At 29.6% G+C, this 12,568-nt stretch overlaps 1 protein-coding gene across 13 annotated transcripts in view; it reads right to left on the bottom strand.

Moving 5' to 3' along the window:
* The window catches only part of LOC126748994 (twitchin), a 96,018-nt gene that overhangs the window by 46,691 nt on the left and 36,759 nt on the right, over positions 1-12,568 (bottom strand). For all 13 annotated transcript variants that reach the window (XM_050458581.1, XM_050458571.1, XM_050458572.1 and 10 more), the window contains 6 exons: positions 8,816-8,966; positions 6,598-6,662; positions 2,715-2,886; positions 2,493-2,629; positions 1,270-1,395; positions 94-1,144 (listed from right to left, as the gene is read on the bottom strand). In XM_050458581.1, the coding sequence (XP_050314538.1) occupies positions 94-1,144; positions 1,270-1,395; positions 2,493-2,629; positions 2,715-2,886; positions 6,598-6,662; positions 8,816-8,966 (1,702 nt within the window). The remainder of the gene's footprint in view (positions 1-93; positions 1,145-1,269; positions 1,396-2,492; positions 2,630-2,714; positions 2,887-6,597; positions 6,663-8,815; positions 8,967-12,568) is intronic.

Raw genomic sequence — 12,568 nt, 5'->3', positions numbered from 1 at the left:
AAATAGATATGCAATGAAATAGATATGAATATGAAATAAATAAGTTATAAGAGACAAATATGAACTTGTAAATTTTACATCAATTTTACTTACTTTTGTATGGAACTTCCATGATAATAGCATTTTGAATTGGTGCTTCAAAAGTAGATGGGAAATCTATTTTTGGAATACTTTCTCCTTTGTTGACAGTAAGTTTCATAGCAGACTCAAGTTGCCCGGATACAACTTTTATTTCGCCGTTATTTTCCAGTTCCAAACGATTAAAAACTAATTGATGTTTACCACCTCCTAAGTTTTTAATCTCAATTTTTTCTGATGGCTTAATTGGTTCTCCATTGAAAAACCACTCAGCCGGTGCAGTCTGATCTTGAAGTTCAATGTCTAGAACAAGTTTTTCGCGTTCAACTGCACTGGTGTCTTTGAGCTTTTTATTAAAGCGATTGAGATAATTTACAACTAATTCAGCTTCAGTTTTATCAGCATTGCTTACGCAATAATACATGCCAGCATCTGTGACCTTAGCATCTTTTATCACAAGTTTTCTTTTTCGGCCATCTTTGCTAATAACTAATCTCTTATCTGCAGTAATTTCTTGTTCTCCTTTAAACCATTTAACATCACCCCCAGCATCATTTAATTCGCACAAAAATGTTATATTTTCTTTTTCAACATGGTTCTGATGCTTAAGAACTTTGACAAATTTATAGGGATATTCAACAATATTGACTTTAGTTGTAGTTTTGTCTGCTTGTTTTTCTAGTTTACATGAAAATTCTCCAGCATCATCGAAGGTACAATCTTTTATGGTCAGTCTACAGACTCCACTAAGATCCTTAGAAATCTGATACTTATCTCCATCCTCTAACTTTTTATCGCCCTTATACCATCCAACAATCGCTAAACTATTGCTAACGGTACAAGAAAGTTCAACTTCGTGTTTTGTGTAGCCATCATACTTCTTTTTCAGGGGCTTAGTAAATGTATAGCAAGGATCAGGCTCATCAACATTAAGAAAAGCTGTACAGTGCACGCCTCCAATTTCAATTGTATATTTGCCAGAATCTTCTACTTTGGGATTCATGATAATCAGTTGATACATGTCATTTTCATTTTTAAACTTGTACTTGGCTCCTTGGAACAGTTCCTATAATTGTAAGAGTTTATTACAGACTGTATTAAATTAATCAAATCGTTAATAAATTAAGAAAAGTAACGAAAAAAGTTTCTATTCTCTAAAGGAAAGCTATTATTGATTTTGACAGTACTTACATCTTTTCTGAATAGCCACTTTGGTTTACAATTTGGTTTTGAAAAGCCAGCTTCAAAAACTACTTTTTTGTCTTTTCCTTCCTTGGCATATTGATCGACAAGCGGTTTTAAAAAGGTTTCTTGTTTCTAAAAATTATAATTTATTAGTATAAAATATTTATAACTATTTTTTTTACTTAAAAAGCATATATACATTTACAAAAAATATATACAAAATTATATACAAAAATATATACAAAATATATAATGGCTTCTAATGAGCCTCGCAAAAAAATATATGCCAATATAAAAATGGCCCGAAATAATCGTAAAAAAAATACAAATAGAAAAAATATATACAGTTTTTTTGGAGTTTACAAGATGAATCTTCGGGATTTCATCAAGATGCAGATACAACAGACAGTTTGGAAAATTTAGCTTGCTGGATGGTTAAGTTTATAGTAGGAAGGTGTAGGATCTTTGTAGCATTTCATGCTCTTATCATGCAAAACAAACACTAATTTCGAGATTCGCCTGCCCCAAACCTCTCTTTTTTGGAAATGATGTAAAATCGGCCAATCAGGAATTAATTCTGCTAATGATGGCCTTCTGGAAGATACAGGATTCTATAAAAAGAAAACTGTAACTCAGACTTTTTTTAGAGTTTTATGAGTTTTATGGAGATGCAAGATGAACCATGATTTAAGGACATTGTGAACAACTTCTACGTATTGAAAATTAGTGGCTAAACTATCTACGCTTTAATTATTATAAATAAAAGAGGGCAGCTACTAAAGTGTTAGTACCTAAAGTTGGTAGGTGGATAATATAAATTTAAACATTCTTTGCAAACTGTATATATTGATTTCTTGTTAACGTTTTCAGTATATTCTATAAATGTACCATATCCGTGATCATTTTAATTTTGACAAAAAATTATATACCAAAAGTGCTTTTAGTGCAATTTAATAATGTTTATTTAAAAACCTCGGATTTCCTTAGTAACGGCCATTCGAATGAGATCCCAGCAAATAAAAAACATCTACGTTTTACATTGCGCTGTAAGTAAAAATATGAAAATGTAATAAAAAGTAAAATAAAGTTTTAAGTATATACTTTTGGAATATGATCCTGCGGTAAACACTTTTTAGTCAGAATTTAAGGAAATATATTTACCAAATATGTGATGATCTCTTATGTACCTGAAATTAAAATAACTAAATCTATACTCAAATATAACTTACCTTTTCAACTTTTTTTAGTGCCGGCATAGGTTTTTCAACCTCTTTAAGGTCTCCCCAATCAGGATCTTCTTTATCTTTATCCCATTTTGCATATTTTCTTTTCATTAACATAGAACGGAAATCTACACCTCCAGCACCTGCAATGTTTTAAAAAATTATTTAGAAAGTATCTCTTATGGGGGATTTTTTTTTCTAAAAATCTGAACACAAATCAAAGTGTACCTGCTACATAAAGCATCATCTCGGCAGAGTCTTCCCCATGAACATTAGAAACAACAATTTTGTATTGTCCTTCATCGTTTGGCTTAACTTTTCTAATACAAAGGGTAATTAGGTTGCTCTCACCATCTGTGATAAATTTAAATCTGCCTCCTTCAATAATTTCTGTAACACCCTATAATTTAAAATTAAAAAAAAAAACATTAGCGCACGTGGAAATAACATTATCAAGATATTGGATAGATTTATTAAGTAAAGCAGAATAATAACAGAGATAAATAAAACAACTACTATAATCCCTAATATACTGTTTTTATATTTACTTGCTGACCTTTAAAAGTTTTTAAACATCAGAATTGTCTTGCAGATTTTTTTTCCTTCGAACCCATAATCTAAAGTGAGTTTTATTTTATTTTTTTCTATTTTCTTAATTTCAGTATGGTAAAAATTTGTTTAAATTATTTTTGAACTAAGCGTGCCATTTTATGTTATTTTTTAAAGTTATATTTATAACTCTGTGAACCACTCTTTAAATAACTTGCTGATTATTGTTGACAGCCGATTTCTTACTAAAAGCGGCATAAGATTTTCAGGTCGTAAAGCCTTTAGGTTTTCTGAACGGATCTGACCTTAATTAAAACATTTCAGAATAAAGAAGGCCTTAACCGCTTCCACAATTTTGTGTAAGTCTACACCTAGAAATAAGAGCAAGTATATGTGTCAGAGAGATGAGAGAGACCTTCCCTAAAATAGCTCCAGTCAACCAGATCAGGTAGATTAATATAATTGTGAAGAAAAGACAAAAAAGGAATTTAATCATCTTCGGAGATCCTGAGAGAAGAAAACCTAAAAGTGAATTTTTTTCTTCTTTTATCCCTTACTATTCCAATAACAAAATTTTAAATTTACCTTGTGGATTATTATTTGATTTGGTAAAGAATCAGGAAATATTGTAAACTATATAAAGTCTGCTTATAGTTACTATATTAAAATTTTTGAGCCTTATATAGTGTAAAACTGTATTATAAATAACCAGTATTGGCCATGTCACAAGATTTTTTATAAGAGTTTTTGCCATATTCTCTTTAAAAATTTTGTTGAATTCGTCATATTAATGGCTACGAAATTTAAATTATTTGAAATTCCACTTCCAATGATTTTACCAAAAACATTGTATGAATCTACAAGTAATTTGTGACTCACAGCAATCAATTTTATGGAGTTTAAGAAGCGGTGGCAAAGTCTACTGCAATACACCAAAGGTGGAATCATTATTTGTAGAAATTAGAGGCTTTTTATAGTTCATCTGGAAATTGGCATCTAGAGTAGAATTTTTCCGATGACATGAATTCCACATGACATAAATCAAATATAGAAAGCCTAAAAGAAATATTGTAATTGGCCTCAAACCTAACTCATGTTATATGTATAGGAAAACCCATGTAAATTTTAACAAGGTTAATTATTGGCTTCCTTGTACATTTTATAGAAAAAATGTAAAATAACTTTTTGAAGAGACCAATCTGGCAAACCCTTGTGCAAAGTTTAAAAAAATTTTAATAAGCGAATCTTGAATTATTCAATTAAATGTAATTGCAAAATTAGCAAATTTTCGGTTCAGGTAAAACCAAACGGGCACCAGTAAAATGAATATTGTCACTGACTTGAGGAAAAGTGTCAATAAATCAGCGACAGTCGATATTTGAAAACGTATAAATGGTACCTCCATAACTTTTTTATGGAGTATCTTATAATATTTTATGAAAAAAAAATGGGTCATATTTTATTAAAGAGGAATAGTATTGTTTTGCGCCTGTCAAAATATATTATAACTTTTTATGATATTATAATGTTTTTTTTTCTGCTATTTCTACATAAGCATTTGGCATCATTGCATCAGAAATATTGCAACCAAACCAACTACACATAGTTCCACGGCAATGCTAATTCTAGCCTTTCAATGATTTAAGTATAAGAGTTTTATTTGATGTGCACGTTGTCAAATTATTCGTTAAATAACTTACTCAAAAAAAAAACTAAAAAGTTGTTAAATATACAAAATAGTTTAGATTATACAATTTTTTTGACAAATTATGCAGGAACTATACCGGGTGGTGCGTCGCCGAACGGAACATAGGAAATCCCATGTAAATTTTAAGGGGGTCAATTATTGGCTTCCCTGTACATTTTACAGAAAAAATGTAAGATAACTTTTGGAAGAGACCAGTCTGGCAAACCCTTGCGCAAAGTTTCAAAACATTTTAATAAACGAATCTTGAATTATTGAATTTGCTAATTGCAAAATTAGCAAATTTTCGATTCAGGTAAAACCAAACGAGCACCAGTAAAATGAATATTGTCACTAACGTGAGGAAAAGTGTCAATAAATCAGTGACAGTCGATATTTGAAAACAAGTATGAATTCGAGTCCAAAGGTACCGTAATAAATAATTGTAAATGTTCAACTCAGGATATCGAAAATAGAGCAGAAGAAAGAGAGAACAGAGATCTTAATAGTCTACTGAGTGTGAAGGAAAACAAGATGGTTAGTACGAAAGTTCTTGGGCAAGAGGCAAATAAACATCATACAATGGTATTGCGCACTTTAAAAAAACACAAATATTATTCGTATAAATTCGAAAAACGCTAAGAGCTGCAGGAAGGAGATGAAGAGCGAAGAATGGCATTTTGTATTAAAATAATGGAAAGAGCAAATAATGTAAGGATTTTTTTAAGAATTATTTGTTTCACCGATGAATGTACATCTATTAAGGCGGGTTCCAGTAACCTAAGACACATGCGGCAAAGATTATAATGGGCAAAAGATCACGTAAATTGTGTCAATGAATGGAGGAGGTCTGTGCTTTTCACAGATGAATCCAGATGTGCCCGATTTTTGGATAATCGAAGAGTTGGAATATGGGCTCTACTAAAAAACGACGTCCCGTTCAACATGTCTACCCTTTTCGAGAAGGTTCAATAATGATGGCATATGTTTTAACGGTTGTACTGACCTTTATATTTGCCATGGAAATATAAACGCAGAACAACACAGGCGGCATGTAATAACATTGTACCACAATTCCGTGCTACTATCGGCCCAGACTTTAATTTTTAATTTTTTTAATTTTTAAATGATAATGCCAGACTTCTCAGGACTAGAGCTGTTATTGATGCGAGAGAAATGAATGGAATTCTGCATCTTTCATTATCTTTAGACGTTTGGATTGAACACGCTTCGGACATGTTGCAGCGAAGGCTAGATGAACACAGACCCGCTGTCAAAATAATGGCTGAGCTTAGGACCATTTTACCACAACTTTGGAATGAAATTCTTCAAGAAATCCTTAACAACCTGATTGACAGCATGCAGAGACGTTACCAACCTGTTATTGATGCACCTGAAGGCTATTCTACATATTAAAGCTATATTTAAAATTAAAAAATATATATAAAATCTTGCTAAAAAAAAGAATTTTTTTTAGTTTAAATTATTTTTTTTTGGTTATAAGAAATTAAATTTATGTTCACATGAAAATTCGTTATTTTTTTAGCAATAGAAAAAAAAATTAGAATTGCTACATATTTTTTTCCCAAAAAAAAACATTGATAACCTGAACTCCTGTGGAGCATCTAGTTAACTACATAATTATTATACCTCAGGTAAATAAATATATTTAGTAATTATTAAATTTGAACTAAAAATACGTTTTTATAACGGTTAAATAACTTTGTTTATGTTCTCAATGAGACAATTGCTGAAGTAATAATGAGTAAATTTTGTTAAGTAAACTTTAACATTTAAGTTAATATTAAATAAATGTTATGTTTCGAAAGTACAAGTAGTTTCTTGTAAAATGGAAAGATTTTTATAAAAAAAACTTACCTTGTAAAATTTAAAGGTTGGTGGTGGATCTCCTTCAACTTGAACAGTAATGTAAGCCGTTTGATCTAAAATAAAAATAAATAAATAAATATTAAAATAGGATATGGTACTAATAAAATTGATTTATTTTGTTTTTTTGTGTTTATAAACAAGCAAAAGTATATACGTAAAGGCAAAAGATATTAATGATGAATGAAACTACAAAATATGTGAAAAAATAAGATATACATTATTTAATTAACTTGAAGTTTTATTATTTAATTTTGCTAGCCTGGAAACATATATTTTTATTTAAGGGCATAATTTTTTATAATTTTCAATAGCGAAAAAATATAAAACTTAAATTACCTATCTAACATTTTTTATGGTTATTTTTTGAAACAATCTATTTATTTTGTAATTAAAATGATTTAAAAATATAAGTTTTCTTTAAATTTTATTATGCTGCTAAACTGGGCTGCTTCACTCCTTAATCTTCTACCGCAGTGTTTATTTAATAGAGCCATTACATTCATAATTCTATTGGTACCTTGGTCAATTTAGTAGCGATCTCTACTCTCTACTGAAGGTGCAAAAATGCATTTGTTATCTTTCACAGCAAACGTCAACCTTTCTGATTTGTAGTCACGTGTTAGTCATATCCATTGATATTTACGACTCGAGTCATAATAATCTTTTTTCCGTTTAAAAGTCTTAATCATATAATATCAGCTTAGTTAAAACTATTTCGCTCTTGCTTTCTCTGCATATCGCATTAACACTCCTAAATTCACTACGACGTATCAGTTGTGATGACGTAAAGTTGTGATTATTTATAATGCTTATTATTATTATTTAGTGATATGATTATTTCCGGTGGTAAGAAATATAACAGTCTTTGGTAGCCTAAATATTTCTAGCAACTTTAATGGCTTCTTTGTAAATTCTGTTCTCAAAATAACTACGAAAATCAATATAATTTGCAACAGCTTACCACAATCTATTTTCTTATTCCCTTTCATTGAAAGTGAAACTCTTGATATTACTGAATATGTTTCATTAAAAAAATGTTGTGGCGCTGATGATTCCATAATTTTTACTGTCAAAGTATTCTGATGGTATTCTTACAGTTTTTAACTATCTTAATAACTTATCATTTGAGTCGTGCTATTTTCCGGTTGAACTAAAGTTCGACCTCGTTCTACTCTCGTTCATTTTTATACCTCCTCAAAGGCGATACTTTCCTTCTAGAAAACTACAGACCAATTGCATTGTTATATACATTTTCCGAAGTTTTTGTAAGATTTAAAGGATCTTCGTCTTGTTGCTTTTTGGTTGTCTTCAATGCCTTGTCTGGTTACCAATTGGGATTCAGAGCTAGACTATCATTAATCGATAAAATTATTGTGTACGATAATTCTAAACAACTTTGAATTAAAATTTAAGTTAATTGGTATTTTCTTAATTTTGCCAAATCTTTTTGAATAAAATACCCGGATGGAGTGTTCTGGATGGGGCCTATTCTCTTATTTATTAATAATTTGCTCTTTTTGATGACTGTTAAGTAACCTTTTGTCAACGATATGTCAGTAGGTCAAGAATATGGAACTCTCAACTATCTGACAGTAATTTCATTTTTAACAAGCAGTATATAAAACACTAGCCTTATTCCATTTTGATTGGCCAACCCTGTATATTGAATTGAAATCTTAATTTATTTGTTTTTTTAGGTTTCTTAAGACGTATTAAGGATTTTGTTTATACTGTAACGAAATTCGGGAACACACTTTTATTGTCAACGTTAAAAACACTAACCTAACTCGCCTTGACTGTCGTTTAATTGTTTCCAAGGTAAAAACTGACTAAACAATTAAAAAACTGAATGAATTGTCACGAAGCGCGTCCTTTTTAAAACCCGTTGGAACAGTTTCGAAATATTTAGAATTATCTTCGTTGTTTTTTCCCGAAAAGACCAATAATTTTAGGAGAATACTGACAGTCAAAGCAAGCAAGTATACAAATTCTAGAAAATTAGAACTACAGGGATTTACAATAATATAACCTAAATAACCTAAATTGGGGACAAAATGGGGCTCTCTAACAAGATGAACTACTTAAAAACTTAAAGAACCCTAAAGAAACCCTACGAATCAACTTTAACTACAGAATACTAATAAAATTGTACAAAAACTAGGAGAATAATTAACGTATATTCATAATAATACATTAATTTTCTTACCTTCAACTGAAGAGTAATTCTCCTGCACATCAATAATGCTTGGGGGAGCACCCTTTGCCCCAGAAGGTTTTAATGGGGTCGAAGGTTTGTTAATTAAATCCTCAAGTTCTGCTATACTAGGTCGTCTTACTTCAGCACTTGGCCTTCGTCTCTATATAGGTTTTATTCAGTTAATAAATAGTTGCAGTACAAATTTCATTACAAGATGTATTTAAAGCCCTTTTTTTGTGTAAAATATTGATTAAGAATTTTATCCAATAAAATTAGTGGTTTGGTTTCATCAATCTTAGTAAAAGTTTAATTATTATTCGTAAATTATGTCAACATTAATTCAAAACTATTTCTTTGAAATCTACACCTCAATATAGTCTGTGGGATTATTTTTTAAATCACTTTACCGAAATGCGGCATTATTACGAAAAGTTTAAAACTAAAAGAGACTCTATACTAGAATGGCTAATAAGCTATTCTAGTATAGGGGTAAAATTAGTTTATGTTTTTTTTACTTTTTAAATGTTCTTTTAAATTATTTTTTTAAATAACTTTTTGATTATTATTTTTGTTGTCTCATTTATACTAAGACTTATCTCACATATTTTTACCAGTTTCTGAGAAGCTCATTCTGGTATGGCTTTGACTTCACAGTTTATTTGAATAAACGTCTAATTTAATAATTCATTGTTATAAAATGATTATTAGCAAAGAATGGCATCGGTTCAAAAAAGGGGCTTTAGGTACATTTCATGTAGGGGAAGACTTTTCTTGATTACAAGTTTAAATATTTGAAGATAAAACGTTTCAATTATGAACTTCGTATTTGTTTGTGAGTTCATTATTCAAACATTACATACAAATAATACTGTTCAATGACTGGTAATTTGTTTTATTAGTATATACAGGATGCTTCTATGATAAACACTTATTAAACAAATTCAAATTAAATAAAATTAATAACCAACTTTTGTATCTTTGCATGTAACTACCAAATTGTGTATCTTTAAATACGTAGAAACATATTATTTTATAAAGATAGAATAATAAGGGTAAGTAACTCAAAAAATAGAAATTCAATCGTATAAAACCTCAGTAGTAAATAAAAGTTATTACGTCTAAGCTTAATAATAATTTATATAAAATTAGTTTATATTAATTTGCTAAAATTTGACAAGTTCTTAATAATCAATATTTGAATTTTAAATAATACTGGATTTAGGTAAAGCGGTCATTAAAAAAATTATATTAGAACATGTCATTAAAATTAGCTTGTTAATAAAAGATATAAAATATAACAAACATCAAGACTTATTAATTCTGACTTAAATATAAACCAAAAACTATGTACAAAGATATATTTATATATTTCTAAAGGAATGCATATTTAATTTATAGTCATAGTATATAAGGTGTTCTAGAATATGTCCCCAATCTCACGGATTTAGATAGTTTGCAAAAAAAAAAGGAAATTTTCATAATATTTTATCCTAGGGTTTCTTTTTACGGATTCATAAACCTCTAAAGGACACCTCTGAAAATATTAAGTCAGTCACATGTTAAGTCCTCCTTAAAACGAATATTATTGCTCTCCAGGGACGGACACCATATTCTTACCATTTTTTACATCCTATTTATAGTAAAAGTACAATTATTTTAAGATAGTATTATAGTTTAGTCAATATCGATGATAAAACGGTGATAAACGGATAAAACGGTTTTCGAGAAAAAGCTATTTTTATTCAATTAAGTTTGCACTGACCAATTTATTTATGTTATTTGACCGTATCTTTAAAAAGTTTAAAGTTGTAAGTATGATAATATAGGTAAACGAAAAGTAAACGTGTAGTTTTCGTTTTTAAAAAAATGCAATAGCCAGTGCAAATATGTCGTTTATGCACCACATTTTATCCTAGCAGTTCATGATTATTTAAATAGACATGAACGGGAGGGAGGACGGACTGCATTTTACTTGTTACTCCTGTAAATTCTGATTAGATATCTATAAGAAAAAGGGTCATTTATTCACACAAAATATCTCTCAAATTTATTCACACAGAATTTCTCAAAACCGTTTGAACGCATTCATCGTCGTTTGAGGGAAACTAGTAAAAATTTAGAATTATTTATTTTCTCTGATTAAGAAATAGAAATCTGATAGAAAATTATGAGAAAATGAATGCCGTGCATACTTTTAGGAACATTTATCAAAGCTAAACGTACTTGTGAAAACAACATTAATCGTGGTGAGGATGTAGAAGAAAATATTCAGTTAAAGATCCTTCTGTAAATGTCCGAAAATTAACGGTCGAGTTTGATTGCCCAAAATCTATAGTTCGTCGATTTATTTAACAACCTTTTCATAATTACCATTTTTAAAAAGTTCATGTACTTTTATCTAATAGAGTCCCCAAGTTAGGTTTTCAAGCGAACTCTTTTTACTGATAACATGGGTCTCCATGGGCCATCTCCACATGGGTCCAATGTGTCTCATCACCCACATCACAGTCGATATAACGTGTGGGCCGGAATCATCGATCAGCATTTAATTGAACCGCCTGTCTTACCAAGAAGGCTAATTGCATAACTTGATTTGGAATTTCTTTAGAACAATCTGCCAAAACCTTTAAATGATGTACCAATGGCAATACGTGCTAATATGTCGTTTATGCACCACATTTTATCCTAGCAGTTCATGATTATTTAAATAGACATGAACGGGAGGGAGGACGTGCATTGGCCTGCTTAACTAACTGATCTAAACCTCTTTTTTTTCTTACAGGGATATCTAAAATCCCTACTCTATGCTACTCCAGTTGACACTAGAGAAAATGTATTTGAAAGAATTCAATTACCTGAACTTACGAAAAAATAAGGACAAATATTCAACAATTGTGGAAGGTTCAACTATATTTAGTTCAAAGATTAATGAAATACGTACGTTTAGGAGGAGACCATGCTGAATAATATTTAGAAACGTGTTTCTTGTGATTGTTTAATTTCTTCATTATGTTTATTTTATAAGTTTACCCTAATTAAATGATTTTTTTCGAAAATCATTCACTTTCAAAAACTAAGATTTTTTTTTAGATTAAGATTCATACTATCTAAAAAATAAATGTTTTTTTACTTATTTTATACATGTTGTCAAAGAATGTGTCAGAGGTCCCTCGAAAGCAAGATTATTTAGATATATCTCTAATATATTCATTTTAAAAAGGCTTTTGATCATCATAATAAAAATCATAAATCTAAACAACGGAATTTAAAAGGTATTTAAAAAAATATTAATTTTAGAGGCATTCTTTAGGGGTCCATAACTTCGAAGGAAATTATGCAGTAAACTTTCCTTTTTTTTTTCTTGCAAGCTATCCAAATCTGGGAGATTGTCTACATATTCTGAGATACCCTAAAGGGTCAAATATCCGTTCTCTATATATTAATAATTAACTAAATTGAAATAATATTAATTTTGAGTGGGTTCTGTAAAGCTGTCATGAGGCGAAAATATTGACTAAGTAAGTAAGTAAATTTTTTATAGGGAATTTTTAGCCTCTTCACCTTTATTTGAAATGAATTAAAAAAATCAAATTTGAAAGTAATTTTTATTGTGTTAATAATAGTCTGTTAATATTACCATTTCAGTAACACTACTGCAGGATAGAATAAACTTATATTTGAAATATTTGTTTTAAAGTATTGCATTCAAGTTTTCTACGTTTCAGTTGAATTAAATGTCGGAGTGGATATTTGACTTGATAT

The sequence above is a fragment of the Anthonomus grandis genome, chromosome 22 (assembly GCF_022605725.1).
Source record: "Anthonomus grandis grandis chromosome 22, icAntGran1.3, whole genome shotgun sequence".
Classification (NCBI taxonomy): domain Eukaryota; kingdom Metazoa; phylum Arthropoda; class Insecta; order Coleoptera; family Curculionidae; genus Anthonomus; species Anthonomus grandis.
The sequence above is the reverse complement of the archived record's forward strand: the minus strand, read 5'-3'. Positions and strand labels throughout refer to the sequence as shown.